Source organism: Aquarana catesbeiana, linkage group LG01, assembly GCF_042186555.1.
Source record: "Aquarana catesbeiana isolate 2022-GZ linkage group LG01, ASM4218655v1, whole genome shotgun sequence".
NCBI lineage: Eukaryota > Metazoa > Chordata > Amphibia > Anura > Ranidae > Aquarana > Aquarana catesbeiana.
In genome coordinates, this window is record NC_133324.1 from 857,996,651 (window position 1) to 858,019,077 (window position 22,427).

At 41.7% G+C, this 22,427-nt stretch overlaps 1 protein-coding gene across 1 annotated transcript in view; it reads left to right on the plus strand.

The window, feature by feature from the left end:
- DHX15 (DEAH-box helicase 15) overlaps positions 1-21,884 on the plus strand; it is a 57,680-nt gene extending 35,796 nt beyond the window's left edge. The window contains exons 10-14 of the mRNA XM_073609286.1: positions 1,647-1,838; positions 6,259-6,381; positions 9,561-9,751; positions 13,568-13,737; positions 21,320-21,884. Coding sequence (XP_073465387.1) covers positions 1,647-1,838; positions 6,259-6,381; positions 9,561-9,751; positions 13,568-13,737; positions 21,320-21,437 — 794 coding nt within the window. The 3' untranslated portion in view covers positions 21,438-21,884. The remainder of the gene's footprint in view (positions 1-1,646; positions 1,839-6,258; positions 6,382-9,560; positions 9,752-13,567; positions 13,738-21,319) is intronic.
- Positions 21,885-22,427: the final 543 nt, after the last annotated feature.

The window sequence follows — 22,427 nt, forward strand, 5'->3', positions numbered from 1 at the left end:
GTCATCCGGCGCCGGCCGATTCTTTCTCCGGGCCCCTGATGGCATGGGAGAGCGCAGAGAAGCATTGGATGGCGGCCGAAGGGGCCTATAAGAATGATCAAGCGGCGGAACTGCTGCTATGATCATTCTTATCGTGCACAGAATCGCCGGCTGAAAAGAATGGTATCTGAATGATGCCTGTAGCTGCAGGCATCATTCAGATATCCCTGTACAAAGTCAAGGACATCATATGACTGTGTTCGGTATTGAAGTGGTTAAACAACGTGTAAATGCAGGAAGTTTAACCACTTAAAGTCTAAATCTTTTTCTGCCACTTCTTAAGTTAAAATCAATATTTTTTTGCTAGGCGGCCACTTGGTCGTCGGTGCACACTTTCACTAAATGCTACAAAGTGGATGTTTTGGCATCTGTGGATGCTTCTTTTGGCCACAAGGTTTTGCAGGCTGCTGTTTAGAGGGTCTGTTCCCTCTTTGGGGGTGTATTGTTCCGGTTGGGCCCCTGTTTTTTTTGTTGGCCTCCTGTTGCCTGGTTTGCTTCTTGTGTTTTAGCCTTGGGTCTTTGTCCCCTCATGTTTTTGGCACTGCTTGGGAACATCCCTATGGTTCTGAACATGGAGTGCTGTGTCCGTTAATGAACTAAAGAGAATCCAGTTCTCCAAGTTCATTGACTGACACAGCACCCACCCCTCTATAGAGTTTTGATACTTCTGATACTGCTTGTTACTAAACTGAAGGCCTATAGCAGCGAGGGGGATGTAAAGCACCTAGGACTGCCCATATTCATAGCCAGGTCGTCTTTTTTTTCTGGCTGGTGTCCTACTCCTGTAGTGGGCAATATAACCCTATGGTTCTGAATATGGAATATTTTTTTTTTTGTTCTAGCCAAAATATGCTGACCGTGATCTTTGACCCTAACGCTAATTCAGAAGAGGAAGTAAACATGGGCGGGCTCAGTGACTGATCACTGTGAGAGCCAACCAGAGGCTTTCACAGTGAACAGGTGATCAGGAACTGACTGTCCTGGGCCCTGATCATTAGTACGAGACCTGGAGCTTTTGGTGAGCACAGAGAGATATGCTTACATGTGGCCCCACGGAAAAAAGCCCACTTCCATGAGACCGCATATGTGTTGCGTTGGCGGGAACGGGTTAAGATACAGTTGGCAAGAACCCTCTGAGTTTGTTGCATAGTAAAGGAGAAAACCGTGTTGGGCTGCTGACTGAAGAGAAAATATTAAGTCCATTATAAATGATCACATTCATCTTTATTTAATTGACTGTCATACACAATTGTTTTATTTTCTTTTTTTGTTTCTTTCACCCGCCTTATGATTTCAGCACATCATTCCTTTTGTTTGCAATTAAATTGGAGCTAACCATGAATGCCCAATGCAGCCATTAAAGTTCTCTTTCAGCTCTGAATCCAGCCATCATCAGGAACCTGATTGGCTGCTGAGTCGAAAACATCTGTTTCGGTAAAAGGATCACTTACACTGATGATTTAACATACAAAGTCCTTGCTGAACTGTCACGTAGAATAGGAAAGAGTTTGAGCTTCTTCGGAAACAAAGATTACTATTGCAATTAAAGGTTGGTGTAATTTTTCTTTGGTTACTACTGGTAATTTTTTTTTTTTTTTCTGCCATAGCCCCTGAAACTTTAATGCGAGCTCTGGAGCTGCTGAATTACCTGGCTGCCTTAAACGATGACGGTGACCTGACTGAACTGGGATCTATGATGGCGGAGTTTCCCTTGGACCCTCAGCTTGCCAAGATGGTTATTGCCAGTTGTGAATACAACTGTTCTAATGAGATCCTATCCATAACTGCTATGTTGTCAGGTAATAGCAGGGTACTTGTAAAGGTGATGCCTATTTTCCTCAACACACCTTAGTCTCAAGACTGAAAATAGGCCCACTGTAGTGGCTCTAGCTTCAGTTTACATGTGTTGGAATGCAACAATGGTGTGCTTCATCGGTTGCCTATTGTTCCTAACAAGCTCACAGACCACTAACAGTACATGTGTTCTTGTCACCGAATCACAAGTGACAGGATTGGGGTGAGACTTTTACATTTCAGGTTAACAGCTGTTTTTCAGTCTGGTGATCTGCAGATATGCACTATTAGCGGCCTGCGAATCTATATTGGTGTCTGAGGGAAGAATTGTCTCGTTGTTTGTATTGTCCACCTCAGTCAATCATTACTGCAGAATATGAAGAAAAAGCTGACTGGCTGTTGTGGGACAAACAAACTGCCCGAGTCCGACTGTGCAGAGCATCATTATGACTTTCCTAAATGGTTTACAAAGTAAACATTACAAGTTAGGTAGTGTCTAGTAAAAGTGCTAATTGACACATTCACAACTACATGTAAAGCACTTTTTTTTTTTTTTTTCCCCTATGCAAAGTACACGTATACAATATTCTACTTATCAAATCCTACAGCTATACGTTTATAGATTTTATGTGTTACTGAAATGGATCAATCCATGTTTCAGTCACGTTTTGATGGTTACTAAGTGACATTTCCTTCTAAAAGCCTTGGCTTATTGCAGTAAACCTTTCATATGTAATTGTGAATGTCATAGCAGTTACTCCGTATCTTGCAGAATCAAAAAGAATGCACAGCTTTTTGCCAGATGGCGGAGAAAGTTTTAGCAGGCAATCAGTACGGTATGACTCTTCTAAATTTGGCCTAAAGACTGTTTAAAAAAGAAGTGACATGTTTTCTTTTTGTTTGCCGCAGTATGTAAATATTTTTAGCTGCAAAATCCCTATCGTTCCTTTTTTATTTTTGTTTTGTTTAATTTTTTTTTTAAGAGCTGTTTTCAGATTATTCAGACTCAGAGCAGATGGGCAGGGCAGAGTTATTTTGGTAAGTTTGTCTGGAGGTGGTGGCAGTCTAGTGTGTGTAGGCAAGATTTACACTGCTCAAAAGGGTTTTTAAAATGTATCCTCACATAGTTCTAATACCGTCTCTGTGTCCATTATAGCAGACATGAATTTGCCTTAAGTATTTATCTGTAATTACATCATTTTACGGTTTGGCTTTCATCGCTAACCAGTCTTTTTATTTCCTCAATCCCATTCTCACTTCAGGGGTGTAGTGTTAAATTAAAAAATAAATAAAATGTCCTGTTTAATTGGAATAGAGTAGATTGATCTTCTTGGTAGGAATATTTGAATTTTAATAAAAAAAAAAAAATATATATATATATATATATATATATATATATATATATATATATATATATATATATATATATATATATATATATATATATATATATATATATAATTTTTTTTTATTTATTTATATTCCTCTTTATGGGATTTTGAGGGTAATCAAAAACAATAGAAGACATCTTTTTAAATACTCAAGTTTATTACAAACATTAAAATGTCAAAAAGTCCATAAGATCATTTATCAGAAACTTCCATATCACCATATTCAAGTTGAACAATGGTGGGTATGATCATATACACTATATTGTTAAAAGTATTGGGCCTCCTGCCATGAACTTTAATGGCATCCAGTCCAGTATTGGAATGTTTGACCATTTTTACAGAAGCCCATTTGTGAGGTCAGGCACTGATGTTGGACGAGAAGGCCTGGCTCGCAGTCTCCACTCCAATGCATCCCAAGGTAGTTCTATCGGGTTGCAGGCCAGTCAAGTTCCTCCACCTCCAAACTCTGTCACCCATGTCTTTATGGACCTTGCTTTGTACACTGGTGCACAGTCATGTTTGAACAGGAAGGGGCCATCCGCAAACTGTTCCCACAAAGTTGGGAGCATGAAATTGTCCAAAATGTCTTGGTATGCTGACTCCTTAAGAGATCCCTTCACTGCAACTAAGGGGCCAAGCCCAACCTGTGAAAAACAACCCCACACCACAACCCCCCCCCCTCCACCAAATGATTTGGAGGGGTGGCCCGATACTTTTGGCAATATAGTGTATGTTGCGCTCCCAGGCAGGTTTCAGTGCCCCCTGAAAATGTAATTTCCTGCTTGTGTGATTGGCTTACTGATTTTCCCAGAAGTCTGCACGAAGATGCAAGTCAATGTAATTTTTGGTGAGATGTTCCCATAGGGAAATCACATCTAAAGGGATGCAGATCTTGCCACTTTCTTCAGTGCCTTGCAGCTGCTGTTGGATAATTATAAAGTCGCTCCCAAACAGATAAACTCAGCACATGGACACAAAGGGCTATTTCTTCAGAATAACAAAAGGTAGGAATCTGCAACAAAGTTTGTTAAAATCCCTACAATATACATAGATCACCCATTTTCTTCTCAACAAAAGTGGGGTTACTCTTTAAACTTGATCTTTGCGTTGGTCAAGCCATTAAGTGACACCCTAAGGATCACTTAAAATGCTAAGTGGAGCAAATTTTCTTGCTCTTAAAATATTCTAGGTAGATACTATATATGTTGATTCAATTATAATAATAATAATAAAAAAAAACAGATGGACCGGCATTTATGGTGTGCAAGTCTGATCTGTAGTCAGGTCAGTTGTGTGTCACTTGTTTTCTTGAGCCTTGTCCTCAAGCATATTACAGTCAGGGATGTCGGAAGCTTGTGGCGGTAGGAATTGCTGATTCTTTTGAAAGTGCTAACTGCCTGGCTGTCTCTATTTCCCATCCTAGTGAACTCAGAGTGACACGTACTTGTTCTCCAAAGGAGGGTTCTGGAGTTGCATTAAACCATTTTTATTAGGATTTCATCAATGTAAAGTCTGTCTTCAGAATGTTCTTAGCTTTCATCTGTTTGTGTGCCTGATGATCACACAAACTTTTCAGACCAGCAATTTATTTTAATTGGAAATCACAGCATGCTTATTCCTCCCCGTGCTTTTGCGCTGTACATCATCTTTGTGTGGCAGTCAATGGGAAATACTTTGATCCTGTCATGCAAGCAGAGTTTTTTTTTGTTTTTTGAGAGATTTGCAAACATGGAAAGCTCCAGAGAGGCCATAGAAAATATCTGGTGACCATGGCGTATTTTAACTTGTTAATCAAAGCCAGTGAGTGTTTTATTTAAAGCTGAACTACATAAAAGATCAAAATCAATTCTTGCAGTGTGGCCCCCTCTACCCCGACACTGCCAAAGTTTAAATGCTCAGTTATGTGAACATTAAGAGCTGTTATACTTTCTTTATTCCTCACTCATGAAGTCTTCTTCTCAGCCATGTGTCCAATTCCCTGAATCTGCTCATCTTCACCGCTCTCATTCGCAAGCACTTTGAAGTCATCATGTACAATGCAGGTCCAGCAATCCTGCATTGTAAGTGAGGGTGCCGAGCACCAAGTCTCACAACCTAGATCGCTGTTAGAGGCGTGGTCTAGGGATAACGCTATCACCAAATGGCTATTTGTTCCATCTAGGCCAGAATGACCATTCAACCCTTGTATTCTGGGGGGGTTAATTTTATTTTAACCCGCCATTCAGCTTTACCTTTTCAAGTAGTACTTGGGTCTTTTTTTTTTTTTTTTTCTCAAAGCTGGAGGCAATTCGACTAAAATCTGTCTTCTAATCTACTGGTCCTTTTTCAAGTAGTTTAGTAAAGGCAAACATTAATGGATTAGTACACAATTGCAGTACGGGTAATAACAAGGGCTACTTGGCACTAAGCACCCCACACCAGCGATAATCCAATAAACATTGCCTTATAAAATAGTATATACTTTAAAAATAGTTGAGGGGGGTCACTGTTCTGTTCTTCCCTATTGCTTACATTGTACTTTGTGAGCACATGCAAGAAAAAGGTGTGCGCTGAAATGGTATTTGACTTAAGTTTTTATGGCATTTTAATGTTTTTGCTACAGTCCACTACTGCCACCACCTCCACACCGCACCAGCTGTGGTTTTATTCAGCTAAGTCTAAGGAATAGCCATTAGTGGCCACAATGCTGCAACTCCGTTTTTCATAGGGTCAGTCTTGACGAGGCAGCCGTTCTGGATCATTTCATTGAGACCTTGTGATTGTAATGCATACAATTGCTCCAATGATGGCTGTCATGTTGTTACCTACATAAGTATTAGCTCTTATAATCAGGTTCTCTGTAGTTGTGAAACCCTCTTGTCTTACAGATGTGGTTAGTTGTTGATGTAGTAAGCAGCCCAAGATGCAGTTGGAGGCCAATCCTGCCCTGCCCTATGCTCTGTGAACTGACCTAGCTAGGCCTTGTTCCTCTGTCAGTGAATGCGTGACTCATCGATATGGGCATTTGTGTTGGGCCCATACCAACCTTGTTTAGTCCCACAGTGTTTTATTCGACCCACGGAAGTCAAGAAAGCTGCAGATGAAGCCAAGATGAGGTTTGCCCACATAGATGGTGATCATCTGACACTGCTGAATGTCTACCACGCTTTCAAACAAAGTGAGTTTTCTTAAATTTCTTTCTCTGTTTATGTATTGCAAAATGCTGAATGTTCTGTAAGGGTCCATTCACATCTGGACATTTTCATCACATGTTCATCTAAAACATATGAAAGTACACTTAATAGGCATTTCTGTTTTTTGTTTTTTTATTTTTGCAATAAAACAAGATATGTTTTTAAAATATGTTGGTGTGAACTGGCCCAGTAAAATTGATAACATTTGATTGAAAGTTGAAAAAAAGTCTGCATTTTTTTTTTTTTTTTTTTTTTTTTTTTACTTCAACAGCCAAATTTGTGTTATACCCATTCTGCCAATCCATATTAATTTATGACTTAAGTTCTGTTGCTGCTTGTAATTTTGTGTTACTTGGACCTTGTTGAACATAATCTAGGGTTTACTGGCACTTTAAATAATTTGAATCAGCTTAGAAATTATTTGCATGCCAGAATGGACTGGCTGCTTAGGCTGTAATATTCCGTAATAGCTTGTGGTACGTACAGTAAGCGTTGCTATGTTTCGGCAGCAGTACAAGCATCTTCCCCTCTACTGCTCAATATACAGTTGGGTGTATCGCATCTCCCCTATTTAGGAAAAGCTGGAGATGTGGATGGATGATGTCAGGATCTCCATCTTGGCCAATCGGATGAAGCCATGTATTTATTGAAGAAATATAAGGCTTCTCTGAAATGGCATGCGATCCAACTGAATCTTTATATCCTGGTGTGTAGGGGATCATTCATACTGCTGCTGGAACACAGTACTGCCTACTGTGCATAGCACAAGCTACTACAGTATATTACAGCTCAGCAGCCGCCAGTCTGTTCTGGCATGCGGAGAATTTGGACCAAGCTGGTCCAAACAAATTATTTAAAAGTGCCAGGAAACCTGGGTTTCTCAAGTTTTGTTCCATCATAAAAGCCCAGAATATAACCTGTATTTTTACCACTTGTGCTACCTTACTAATACTGCTACTTTTGTGGTTGTAAATACGGTTGCCTAACTCACTAGACTCGCTTCACTTACCTCCTTTGTGGCTATTGGAGAGATCCATTATTTTTCGCAGCTTAAAGGAGAAGTACAGCCAAAGCTTGTTTGGCTGTACTTCTATGGATCACAGGAATGCAGTTCATTTTCAGCAGAAACTGGGCTGAAGTCTGCTCTCTGCTGACGTTGGAGTAGGTCATGACCATGGAGTTGGGATTCGCCCAGATCCCTGGACCGACACCCAGCTCAGAATCTCAGCAAGCCACCGAGAGCCTGATCCGGCCGCCCCCTCCACAGCCCAGCGCTCCAGTGAGCGAGGAGGGAGCAGAGCGCTTTAACTGATTGATTGTCACCAGCTCTCTGCTCAGGGAGCTGTGAGAACTGAGCGATCTTCGATGTTCCATCGCTTAGATCTCAGTGTTGGAGGCGCCGTGGGATAAATGCGGCATCAGAGCGATGCTGCATCCACCTAGGTAAGTATGAATTTAAAAAAAAAAACATACATCTCTCTTTTTAAAGATAATTTGTGCTAAATCCTTTGAGATCAGGCGTTTAGTCACATTGGTGTCTTCTCCATGCTGCTAAAGCCCACAGATACAAGGCCTTCAACTAAACCATTTAGTCATGCTGCTTCTGGTGCCAAGCGCTGGCAGCCATCTCTCAAGGAGGTAGTGCTTATAATTTTGTGAACCAGCCAAGTCATATAGTCTTGGAAATGGTGGCTTAGTCCTTTCATGCCAAGACTTGGAGAATGTCATATTGCATGTCTTGAGGACCACTTTTATTTTTCACAGACAAGGCTAGAAAAGTGGTCTGATTAGGCAAAATGTAATTTTACCTTTTGCTGTGCATTTGAAAAGTTACTTGGCACACAGTTCCTAAGAGAGCTTACAGTCTTTTTCCTGTTACAGTTAAGCAAAGATATTCATATTTGTGTTAGTCTTCATGTAAGTGGAGTATAGTAACTTTGCTTTGCATTAGACTCCAATGCGCTGTGAGGCAAGAGTGCTCAACAGACTTGTTCTGATGGACTTTTGTCAACATTAACAGACCCCATGATACACCAAACCAAGGTTTTTTGTTTTTTCAATCAATTTTTTATTAAGGTAGAAGTCGTATAAGCATATATAGAATACAATTGCAACATACACGGGCAAATGCTCGCAGTGTAAGAACACAAAGCAAACAGTGTGTTTTACAAGTGAATAGGCTGAGATATTAACTTCTGAAAAGGGAAAGTATGACGATAAACCTTTATGTCCTGCTGGGAACCATGGGTTTTTTCTGTTGTGGTTCTGTGTTTATTGGCAATATAATATAATATATCTTTGAACACAGTTTTAGCCCTGTATGGGCAACACTGATTCTTATATATTTGCAAGGAAAGGATTGGCCAGTGTACCAACAGACAAAATTCTTTGGTAAATGCTGGCTGGTAAAATCGTCTACTAATTCTGTTTCAAGCTCCAGTGATATGCACTGGTCTGGGCAGTCACCAGGCATTCGCACATAATTCTGCTCTTTTTGCCACTGTGATTTAAGGATTTTTATTAGAGAGCTGGAGCTGCAAGACTCCAAGGGTAGGCTTTTGGGGGAAAGGGCAGAGGTAGGATTTTAAGAGAAGTATGGGTTTGTTTTAAAAAAAAAAAAAAAAATCACACTTGGGTGGATGCAGCATCGGTCTGCTGCTGGCTCGAAGACTGTGAACTGGGCAATCAAAGACCACTGATTGGTGATCGCTCAGTTCTCAGTGCTCTGTGAGCACAGAGCTGGTGACTGCCAGTCACCGTTGTCTGTTCTGCCCCTCTCCCCCCTCAAGCCCTGAGCGGCGAGCTGAGAGGCCAAGCTGGGTGCCTGTCTAGGCTTCTGGGTGGATCCCAACCATATGGTCATAATCTTTCCCCAGCCTGGATCGTCCATTGGTTGCAAACTGGTCACAGGAATGCAAAATGAACTGTGATCCACAGAAGCGCCAAATGAGCTTTGGCTGTATACTTCTCAAAGTGTGTCACTTAAGCCCATTTTTGATTGTACAGATGTCTAAACCTAATCTAAAGTTATACTTTTGCTGTTTGCTGTCAGTACGTTTTTCCTTTAGAGTATGAAAGTTGGAAAGTCTTTTTTAGCCAAGTATGTCAGAATTTTTCTCTTCCCTCCTTCTCTGATCAAGGTGTCCAAACCTTCTTTCCCCAGATCATGAGTCGTCTCAGTGGTGTTATGACAACTTCATTAACTACAGGTCCCTGATGTCTGCAGACAATGTACGGCAGCAGCTGTCACGAATCATGGACAGATTTAACTTGCCGCGGCGAAGTACAGACTTCACAAGCCGGGATTATTACGTTAATATTAGAAAAGCTTTGGTTACCGGCTATTTTATGCAGGTACGTCTGAACGTCTGTAGAACGAACTTTGAATTCCTGCCTTTGAGGTTGAGCTCAGATGGGAAATAAATTGCATAAACGATTATGAGAGTGACTAAAATCATATAACAAGGTCTTTTAGGAATTCGTATGTGAGAACTGGAGGGACTTGAGAAAGTACAAGCAATTAACTCCACATAAATGGATCTTGGCCTCCCTACTGATGTGTGATATAAAGAAATTAACTCCTGATGTTCATGTTGACTCGTGCTCTTGTTTTTTTTTTTCAGTCACTTGAATTAGATGAAATTACCTAGCATATGGCACGCTGTCAAGTATGTCACCTCATATTTAGATGAGTGCTTCATGCACAGAAATGTATCCATGGTCTACTGGGAATTTGTCATAAAGGCCTGCTCAAGATGCCTTTCTTCTGAATCACTGACATTAGCATGTCCGAATAATATTAACTTGCTAACCTATATATTCAGCCCACATAACTTTACTTACTCCAGGGTCATTCATAGAAGAAATTGTAAAAGCATATTGAAGAGACTCTACTGTCATTACCTATAATTTGAGCTGGTATCATTGTGGTCACTTTAAAGCAGCTAAACCAACAGTGCTTGAAACATCCGTGTATCTACATTGCAGGGGCTTTTAGCATTATTGATTAACCCCTTCCTACTTCAGTGAGGCTGTAGATGTGTACAGTTGGTGGCAAAGGGTTAAAGAAGTAATTGGTAAACTGCGTCCCATTGAAAATGGTTGATGTCTAAAGTCAATGAAGTTGGAGCTCATGAATTTCCTGTTTTGCAAATTTGTTCTAGATTATTGACCCAAGGATGTGGGGTCAGCAATCAGACAGGCAGCTAGTATTTTCACTTTCAATAGATTTTTATTGAAAATTGTAAGTACAAAACAGCGTAAAAGGACGGTTTGTAATTGCTGAGAAGGTGTTGGACAGGGCAGCTAGTATTTTCAAATAGGCGGGATAGACATGGCAGCCCAATGTACTGAGGGATTTGTAACTCTGCAGCTCACTTTTCTGCTCTACAGCTGCGTTTATGATGTGTCGTGAGATAAAGGGTGAGAATAATTTGTAATATTTGTGCCCTAATTTATGGTTATTCAGGTAAAGCTACCTGATATACAAGTTTTTTGTTTTTTGACATTCCAGCTGATATCTGTTTACATCTTAAACTGTAACAACTTCAGCCCCGGAAGAATTTACCCCCTTCCTGACCAGGCCACTTCTTGCGATACAGCACTGCGTCAATTTAACTGACAATTGCGCTGCCATGCAATGTGCTTTCTTTTGGTGGTATTTGATCACCTCCTGCGATTTTTATTTATTTTTATTTTTTTAAACAAAAAAAAACTATTTTGTACTTTTTGTTATAATATCCAAAAAAAATCAGTTTATCTGTTTAGGCCGATATGTATTCTACATATTTTTGGTAAAAGAAATAGTAATAAGTGTATTTATTGGTTTGCGCAAAAGTTATAGCATCTACAAAATAGGGGATAGATTTATGGCATTTTATTTATTTTTTTTTACTAGTAATGGCGGTGATCTGCAATTTTTATCGGGACTGCGACGGAAACATCAGACACTTTTGACACTTTTTTGGGACATTTATACAGCGATCAGAGCTAACAGAACCGGAATTTGTGTGTTTTACTCACCGATCCCGGGACTCGCTCCGTCACGAGCGCTCGTGGGTGGCAGGCATTCATCGCGTCGGCTCTGGGGAACGCTGCGGGCACGCGCCTGCTACAGCGCCTTAAAGAGCAGATGTACAGCTACGACGGCTCGCGTAGGGGAGCCATCCTGACGCAGTATAACTACGGCGGCTGGTCGGGAAGGGGGTTAAGCATTCGCTTGCCGCAGATTTATTGTGGCAGAGCGGCCCAGTTGCGCTGGATCATAAACGTGAGCCAACATTTCCAGATAGGGGGTGTTTGCCTGCTTCCCTGGCTGTGCGGTTATTTACTACAGCACAAGCTGTTCCTGTCCAGTGATCTATGGCCGGAAACCCGCTGAGCAAATGACAGAAGAAAGCTCTGTGTGCTCTGTAAACAACACAGAGCTTTCTACAGACAGCAGCAATGTGCTGTTTTTCCTCCCTGTAAGCGCGAAGTAAAAGCCCATTGCTCAGTAAAAACCGTACACAAGAACACACAGTAAGCATTGTGGCACAGTTAATCCCTTGATTACAGCGGCAGTGTATATTACTGATTTATTAGATCACTGATCGCCACCATTACTAGCATAAAAAAAATAAAGTCATATATATCCCATCGTTGGTAGACGCTATAACTTTCACACAAACCAATCAATACACACTTATTGGGTTTTTTTTTTTTGTACCAGACATGCAGCACAATACATGTTGGCCAACTTTTATGAAGAAGTTTAGTTGTGTGTGGTTTTTTTTTTTTTTTCTTTTTTTTTTTTTTTTTTTATTGGAAAGGCAGAAAGTAAAACATTAGTTTTTTTTTCATTAATATAATAAATTAAAAAAAAAAAACAGCGGTAATCAATCAAATACCATCAAGAAAGCTCTATTTGTGTGAAAATTTGGGTACAGTGTTGCATGACCGCGCAATCACCGGTTAAAGTAGCACTGTGCCACATAGCAAAAAATAGCCTTGTCATAAAGGGGGTAAAATCTTTCAGAGCTGAAGTGGTTAAAGTATCATTACTTTACCTTCAGGGATATTTACATAGCCTCCCCCCATACAATGACAGCACTTGAGGCATCTCATTGTGCTGTGTCAAAGCCATTTTATTGCAAAGAGGAGGATTAGCTGATTTACAAAAAAATCTTCTCGGGGCATATGAGCAAAGAAGCTGTGTAGAGAGAGAACCCTTCTCACCTCTATTGCAACTATGTGACCACCAGCTGGGACCTCGACAATTCAACTTCCAGTTGTCAATCACAGTTTGTTGAAAGTATAGGCGGTCCCCGGGTTACGAACAAGATGAGGACTGTAGGTTTATTCTTAAGTCGGAACAGTATCTTTTTTAAGTGCATCTCCAGTCTCGGAGACAGGAAGGGAGATTAAATCAATCTAATGCGAATACAGACAGCAGTAAACACCTCAGTGGCTCTAACCCCACACCACACAGTATTGTAATCTCACCAGCTCAACAGGTTCCAGGCACTTCTGGCTGTACAATGTGGGGTGTTCCAGGCATGCAGTCCCGTATGTGGGGCGTTCAGTACATGTAGTGAGATGTCTCGTTCTGCAAGATAGCTACTCGGCAGTTTCCGGGACCAATGTGGAGTTCGTAAGTAGGAGTTGTTCGCAACTTGGATGTTTGTAACTTGGGGACTGCCTGTATTGCTTATAACTCTCTTCTGCTGTGGTACAGAAAGCAATTGTCTGTTACACAGTAGGTAAGCTCTTTAGTGCTGCTGGTGGTGTTCACTATAATTGGGTCCAATTCCATGACTGTTGTGAGCAATGGGTTAGTGTCACCACATTTGTTTTATTTCACCAGTAATTTCCTCTTTCCAGTAACCAATTTAGAGACCTCCCAAGTAAATATGTCCATGAATTTAGCTTATATTGGTAATCTTAAAAACAAACCAGTGTCCTTCTTATTAAGTTGCATTTCAGGGATGGCAGTGTTGTGCTTCAACATACTGTTGACATCTGTGCAGCTGTACAAGTCTTATGATTATTGACTGTGAAAAGATTTGTCTGTGCCCTTCAGCAATGAAGTGTAAATAAACTTCACTATCTGTGTGTACCTTTTTATTGAGCGGCTTTGTAAGAATTATAATCCTTTTAATTCTAACAGTTGGGTTTATCTTCTCTCATAAGGTGGCGCATTTGGAACGGACTGGCCATTATCTGACCGTGAAAGACAACCAAGTCGTACAGTTACATCCCTCAACAGTTCTGGACCACAAGCCTGAGTGGGTCTTGTATAACGAATTTGTGCTTACAACAAAGAACTACATCCGCACATGCACAGACATAAAGCCAGAATGGTATGTTTAAAGCTTTATAGCTCTGCTATACATGTGACTTGTATCGTAGTAAAATTTGGGTTTTTGATAAAACATATTCAGATAACATCAACATTGCATAGAATTTGGCAAACTTTTTTTCATCTATTAAACCTTCTGTCCTTGTTTTTTTAACTTTTGGATAGTAAAACATATATATTTTTTTTCTGCCAGTAAATACCGTATACAGCCCACTTCCTGTTTCTTGTCTAGTAAAAGGGCCTAGGCTTATGACATCATGTACAGCTCGCTCTCTCCTGAGTTTGTCAGGAAGGGAGTGGGAAGAGTCATAAGAGGGTCAGCCAATGAGAGCTGCGGAGCTTGAGGGTGTGCCTCTGTGTAAATACAGGAAGTGAACAGGCAGCAGCTTCATCTGCCCACAGTTAAAATGGATGCAGCCAGATGCAGTGGAGGTAGATTTCTGCAGCATATTTGGCAAGTCACAGTATATATAAAATATGCAAAGTGGTTGGAGGGAAGCTTCAGAATGGCAAAGATGCTTTTATTATAAATTATGTGAGCAGACTGCAGTTCCTCTAAGTACAAATTCCTAAATGCCTTTGTTCTGTAGAGATTAAGTTGTTCTACATTTAATTACCTTACTTTATTTTGCTGTGTTTAGTGGGGGCAGGGAGCATGTTGGCACCTCTGTGGTTTACAAAACCATTGCACGTTATATCATTAGAGAGGGCAGGTTCACTTTTAACAAACCTACAGAGTGCTAAGGATGCCTACATGTTTACCACACGTTTTGTCCAGATTTTTATGAAATTGTTCTTGTATTTGGGGACAGGCTGTAAGTGAAATTTTACATCCGTTCTCTTAACCACTTGAGGACCGGAAGGATTTACCCGCTTCCTGACCAGGCCATTTTTTGCGATACGGCACTGCGCCACTTAAACAATTGCGCGGTTGTACGACGCTGTACCCAAACAAAATGTCCTTTTTTTCCCCCCCACCAATAGAGCTTTCCTTTGGTGGTATTTGATCACCCCTGCGGTTTTTATTTTTTGCGCTTTTAACAAAAAGAGCAACAGTTTTGAAGAAAAATATATATAATATATATATATCAGTTTTGGCCGATATATATTCTTCTACATATTTTTGCTTAAAAAAATTGCAATAGGTGTATATTGATTGCTTTGCACAAAAGTTATTGTCTACAAACTATGGGATAGATTTAGGGACTTTTTTTTTTTTTTTTTTTTATTGTTTTTTTTACTGGTAAAGGCGGTAATCAGCTTTTTTTTTTTTTTTTTATTTTCCGAGACTGCAACATTGCGGCAGACAAATCTAACCCCAAATTACACTTTTTGGGGACCAGTGACATTATTATATTGATCAGTGCTATAAAAATGCGCTGATCAATGTATAAATGACACTGGCAGGGAAGGCGTTAACACTAGGGGGCGATTAAGGGGTTAAGTGTGTTCCCTCAGTGTGTTCTAACAGTAGGGGGGGTGGGCTACCAGGGACATGACAGAGATCGCTGTTCCTGATCGCTTTTAGAAGCAGCACAATACATCACGGGGCTTGCAGAGTGTGAAAGGCTGCACTGCCTGTCAAACTCACCCTTTGAGGTCAATAAGGCTGCGCTGGTGAGCCAAATGCACACACACCACACATTCTGGAGGTGCCAGGATCGCCTCCAGAATGCCTGGCTGTCACTGCTGTACTGTTCTCAAAAAGGTGATTCACTATGGATGTTTAACCAAATGCAGACCGTCTAACTGGGAAAAATACGTAATTTGTTTGACGTTAAATACTTTTTTCCCTCAGGCTCCGGACTTACTAATAAAAGTGATCACCCACGTTTTGATCACTTATTGCCATAGCAAGTAATGTAAACATCCTTTGCGATAACAATACAGGATGACAGGTCCTCTTTATGGAGAGATCGGGGGTCTCTCCTCTACATCAAAAGATCAAAAAAAATAGGATTTTTATAACCGCTTACCTGTAAAATCCTTTCCTTGGAGTACATCACAGGACACGGAGCCACAGTAATTACTGTCTGGGTTATATGGCACCTTTAGGTGATGGACACTGGCACACCCTAAACAGGAAGTTCAATTCCCCTTATAACCCCTTGCCAGGAGTACCTCTGGTTTTTTTTGCCAGTGTCTTAGGTGTTGGTCACGAGTAAAGCTGTGCTGAGCTCCGCTGTAATATTCCTTGTTGGGGCAAGCCATGCAACCATTTCCATTCAAAGTGTCTTTTCCAGGCTGAATTGAATGGTACCCGGGCCTTGTGTCCGAAGAAACAAGGTTTTACCTGTAACTCTTCTCTTTTTAGAGCTGGACCCCGGGATCCAGTATTTGTTTCTTTCAGCCATATTCCTGGTGGGGTGCTTTTACAGGCAAATTGAGCATCTACAACACGGGCGGCATAGCTATAAAATGCGTCTTTTTCAGTGAACGGGGGGCATGTGAGTTGGTGACACAGACATTTCCGGGTACATTTTACTTTAAGCATCAGGCTGAGCTTAATAGCGGCAGTTGAGAACTATTGCTCAGCAGTGGGTGCATTTTTTTTGGTGGTACCTCTGCGTTTGTGCTCAGCACTATGACTAGAGGAGGTGGTTCAAATACCACAAAGACCAAGGACACGAAGGGGTCGCCCTCAGGTCCTAAGGACCCTCCCTCTGCAACACCATCCTGATCTAAGGAGGCTGGTCAGAGTGAGCCATCAGGGGCTGCAATTGCTTCCGACACTCAGCCCCTGTCTATATAACTGAGCAGGTTTTCTCCTCGGCTATGAGTGGCTTTATTCACGTCTTCACAGAGTGGAAGAAAACGCATTAGATCCCGTTCTACCACCCAGGATCCCCAAACGGAGAAACTGTGGGAGGGGGAGGATGAATCCCTCTCAGGGGACCGTGAACAGGCTGATTCCTCTTCCGAGGAGTCAAATGGGGAAGGATCTTCTTCAGCTTCACATGCGGAGAAGTTGCTGGTACGTTTTCTTACTGAAATGGTCCACTCCACATTTAAGCTACCCTTAACGGAGTCGGTTGAAGAGCCCACTTCCTGTTTGGGCTCACTAAAGCCTCCTCAAGCCTTGCGTGCCTTTCCTGTCCATTCATTACAAGAAAAGCTTATGTATTCTGAGTGGGATTACCCAGATAAGTACTTTTCCCTCCTAAAATGTTTTCAACACTTTATCCTATGGAGGAAAAATTTACTAAGATGTGGTGTATACCAGCAATTGACGCTGCTATATTCTCTGTGAATAAAAATTTGACTTGTCCGGTCGACAATGCTTAGGGATCCAACTGATAAAAGATTGGAATTCCTGTTAAACATTTTTTCCCTGGCAGGTTCAGTGGCTCAACCTGCAGTGGCGGCAATTGGGGTATGTCAGTCCTTGAGAGACCAGTTGAAACAGGTACTCAAGGTAGTCCCTGAACAGCAGGCCTATGAATTAGCTGAGCTGCCAGCGGCTCTGTGCTTTGCAATAGACGCAATTAGAGATTCTATTCTTCAAACCTTTCGCCTTACGCTTGGGTTGGTGCATATGCGTAGAATCTTATGGTTGAAAGGTTGTTGGTCAGCCGAAGCAAAATGCTCCTGGCTGGTTTTCCTTTCCGTGGTGAAAAGCTGTTTGGGGAGGATTTGGACAAATATATATCCAAAGAATATCAAGTGGGAAAAGTACCCTATTGCCAGTTAAGAAAGAGTAAACCTCTCATTTAAACGGGCTCTTTCTCCAGTGCCAAGGGCATCAGCCTCCAGGCAGTTGCTACGACCTCCACCCTCAGGTTCAATCCCGGGAACAAAAGAGGTCCTGGGGGAAGAAACCCGCAAGACAGAACGCTAAAGCCTCTTTATGAAGGGGTGCCCCCGCTCGCTCAGGTGGAGGGAAGACTTATGCAGTTCTCAAATAAGAATTTTAGGACAGGTCTCCACAATAGCTCTAGGTTACAAACTAGAGTTCCAAGAATTCCCGTTTCCTCAGGTCAAATGTCCCCAAAGATCCAGAGAAAAAGAAGCCTCTCTTTCTAGCGTTAGACTGACTTTTGTCACAAAAGGTGATCATGGTGGTCCCCGTGGAAGACCAAGGGTCAGGGTTTTATTCAAATCTTTTCACGGTACCCAAACCTAATGGGGATGTCAGACCCATTCTAGATCTCAAAGATCTAAACCCGATTCCTGAAGATTCGCTCTTTTCGCATGGAATCAATTCGATCAGTAGTCTCCATACTACAAGGGGGAGAGCTTCTGGCATCAATCGACAAGGATGCATACCTGCATGTACCTATTTTCCCCGCTCACCAGAAGTATCTGCGTTTCGAAGTAGAAAAACTTAATTTTCAGTTTGTAGCCTTTTCTTTCGGTATAGCTACTGTACCTCATGTGTTTACAAAACGTCTTGCCCTTCCTCTGACCAAATTAGGGGACTCAAGGTATAACAATAATAGCATACCTGGACGACCTGCTCTTAATAGTAGTCTGCTTGAATCAAAGTGTAGCCCCCCACAATCAACTACCTGGAATACCTAGGTTGGGTCATCAACCTAGAGAAATCATCTTTAAAGCCAGTAAGAAGATTAGAGTACTTGGGTCTGATCATAGATACAGCCCAAAAGAAGGTGTTTTTACCCCAGGCAAAGATCAGCGCCGTAAAGGAGAGTTGGTCCAAGGGGTCCGGGCAAAGAAAGGTCCTTCCATTCTTTGTATTAGGTTATTGGGGAAGATGGTGGCTTCATTCGAAGCAGTTGCCTATGCTCAGTTTCATACGGTTGGGGAGCAGTCCTGGAAGAAGCGTCTGTCCAAGGAAAATGGTCCAGAACCAAAAGGACCTTGCCCATCAGAATTCTAGAGATTCGGGCAGCGCGTCTAGCCCTAAAGGCCTGGACATTCAGGTTCTCCTGTCAGGATTCAATCTGACAATGCCACAGCAGTGGCTTATATAAATCGCCAAGGGGGCACCAGAAGTCAGGCAGCCCAGGCAGAGGTAAACCATATCCTAACCTGGGCTGAAGAACATGTGCCATGCATTTCGGCAATCTTCATTCCAGGGGTAGAGAACTGGTAGGCAGATTACCCAAGTTCGCAGCAGTTGTTCCCGGGGGAATGGTCCCTTCACCCCGACATCTTCCTGGCTATATGCCAAAGATGGGGGATCCCGGATGTAGATCTGTTTGTGTCCAGGTTCAACAACAAAGTCTACAACTTTGTGTTAAGAACAAGGGATCCACTCGCATGTGAAACAGATGCGTTGGTGACTCCGTGGGATCAGCTCTCACTGATTTATGCGTTCCCTCCTATTCTGCTGCTACCTAGACTTCTTCGCAGGATCAAGCGGGAAAGGAAGTCGGTAGTTCTTGTGGCCCAGAAGATCTTCGTATGCAGAAATAGTAAAGATGGCAGTAGGAAACCCATGGACTCTACCACCACGTCCAGACCTGCTATTGCAGGGACCAGTGTTCCATCCTACTTTACAAACGCCAAATTTAACGGTTTGGCTATTGAAACCCACATTCTAAAGAATTGTGGGTTTTCAGGCTCAGTGATACCTACCTTGATTAATGCAAGGAACCCAGCTTCCAGAGTCATTTATTATAGAGTCTGGAAGGTATAGGTTTCTTGGTGTGAATCCAGGGGTTGGCATCCTAGGAAGTATGTCATAAGTAGAATTCTTGCCTTTCTGCAAATGGGGCTAGAGATGAAGCTGGCCTTGAGTACTATCAAGGGCCAGGTCTCGGCCAGATCAGTGTTTCAACGTCCGCGGGCTTCACATTCTTTGATCCAAAGCTTTATACAAGGGGTAACGTGGCTTAATCCTCTGGTTAAAGCACCCCTGAACCCTTGGGACTTGAATTTAGTTCTGTCGGCATTACAGAAACTTTTGAGCCAATACGACATGTTCCTTTGGTCCTTTTGACAAGGAAACCAGTTTTTCTGGGGGCTCTTTCTTGTAAAGAGCCATTTTTAATCGTTCACAAGGATAGAGTGGTAGTGCGTCCTCCTCCTAGCTTTCTGCCAAAGGAGGTTTCAGGTTTTCACTTAAACCAGGATATTGTTTTGCCTTCATTTTTTTCCAGAACCCTGTTCTAAGGAAGAAAAGTTACTACACTCTTTGGATGTAGTGAGAGCGGTCAAGATCTATTTGAAGGCAACTGCTCAGATTCGGAAAACAGATGTTTTGTTTGTGTTGCCGGAAGGTCCTAGCAAAGGACAGGCAGAATTGAAATCCACTATTGCCAAATGAATTTGGCAGGTTATTATTCAAGCTTATGGCTTGAAGAGGAAGGTTCCACCTTTTCAGGTCAAAGCGCACCCCACCAGGGCTGTTAGTGCTTCGTGGGCAGTGCATCACCAAGCCTCCATGGCTCAAATCTCCAAGGCCGCAACCTGGTCTTCAGTCCATACATTACCAGATTCTATCAGGTGGATGTAAGAAGGCATGAGGATGTCGCCTTTGGGGGCAGTAGGCTGCAGTATAGGTCCCTCAGGTCTGATTGCACCTTATTTTTGTTGTCTCCTCCCCTCAGGTGGCATTGCTCTGGGACATCCCAGACAGTAATTACTGTGGCTCTGTGTCCTGTGATGTATGATAAAGAAAATAGGATTTTTATAACCGCTTAACTGTAAAATCCATTTCTTGGAGTACATCACGGGACACAGAGGTCCCTCCCCTCTTTCAGGTTACACGTGTATTGCTACAAAACTGAGGTACTCCCGGTAAGGGGAGGGGTTATATGGGAAATTAAACTTCCTTTTTAGGGTGTCCCAGTGTCCATCACCTAAAGGTGCCGTATAACCTAGACAGTAATTACTGTGGCTCCGTGTCCTGTGATGTACTCCAAGAAAAGGATTTTACAGGTAAGCTTTTGCTTTTGATGTAGAGGAGAGACCCCCGATCTCTCCATAAAGAGGACCTGTCATTCTGTATTGTTATCGCAAAGGATGTTTACATTACTTGCTATGGCAATAAGTGATCAAAACGTGGGTGATCACTTTTATTAGCAAGTCCGGAGCCTGAGGGAAAAGAAAGTATTTAACGTCAAACAAATTACGTATTTTTCCCAGTTAGATGGTCTGCATTTGGTTAAACATCCACAGTGAATCACCTTTTTGAGAACAGTACAGCAGTGACAGCCAGGCATTCTGGAGGCGATCCTGGCACCTCCAGAATGTGTGGTGCGTGTGCATTTGGCTCACCTTTGCAGCGCAGTCTTATTGACCTCAAAGGGTGAGTTTGACAGGCGGTGCAGCCTTTCACACTCTGCAAGCCAAGTTAAAACTGCCGCAGTCATGAAGCAAAGCATTGCGGCAGGTGTACTGTATGCCTTCCTAATTCTCTTTGTGTAATCTAGGGACAAGGGGTCCCCAGTCAAATATATCATTTAAAAGGGTCTTCTTTCAGACTCGTGGCATAGTTTCAGGTAATGCTCTGCCATTTTCCATGCAAAGCAGGTAACATTTGTTTTTACTGATTTTAAACCATTTTTGTTTTCTACCAATGCTAGGGGGTTTTGCTTTTTTTTTTTTTTTTTTTTTTTTTTTTTTTAATGGGATTTCCCCCCCCTACTTTTAACTTTCTCTTTTCCACTCTTCAGGTTGGTGAAAATTGCTGTCCAGTACTATGATATGGGCAATTTCCCTCAGTGTGAAGCAAAGAGGCAGCTGGAACGGATCATTGCCAAACTTCAAACCAAGGAGTACTCCCAATACTGAGGATGAGTGAACAATCAGCTATTCTCCAGCGTAGCTTCTGGAGAGACAACGGACTGATAAATTTGTATCTTATGTGATGGTTCAGTGATGGCCTTTATTTGAAAGCTTTTAATTTTTTTTTTTTCATGACAGTAAATCTGACACACTCTTTCATAAATGAAACATTTATGGTTCCCTTTTGTGTTGACACTGTAGCTCATACTGGAAACGTTAATCAATGTTTTGCAGTTTATTGGAAGTAGTTCTATATATATACCAATGCTATAAGCATTTCTCTAGAAATGTCTGAAAATGCTTCTCCAATGTTATCGGACCTTGTTCTGCATGAATTGTAACTGTTGACATTCCTTTTTAGAAGTTGTGAAATGTTACAACTTGTGCATCTGTAGACCCAACCATCGGCCTCAGCGTGGAGGCACTGGCTTCAATAAAGTCTATTTATACTAAGTGCTATTCATTAAAACAAAAGAAAGTTCCATATACAGTCGCAGTTTGAAGCCCTGGCATTGGGACAAAAAATGTAATGCTTCTATGCTTTTGGCACCATTGTTGGTGGGTGTAGAATTCAAGGGTCTCCACAAGCTAGTGCTATGTACAAGTATCCCTTCTGTTCAGGTTTTCCTGGAAAACATTTGCATTCAAACATGAATATTATCCGTTTATTCACTAATATTTTTCTATGTACATTTGCTTGCATTTAAGACAGTTTCACTCCTCGTAACTTTTTTTCTAAATTTGCATCTTCATAGAGTTCTGTAAAGCCAAAACTAAATGGTGATTTTAATTTCTAGCTAGCCAGAGGTTTAACTTCCTGTTGCTAACTTTCTCGGTTGAAATCCATACAATGCAAATAAAGTTATTAATATCAAGCAGTTAAGCCTCTTCCTGACAAGCTTTCTTGCCAGGCAGGGGCACACATAGGAAAATGTGCAGCTTTCTTAATAGTAGACCTCTTAAACCTAAATTATAAAAATGGATTACAGGTTCACT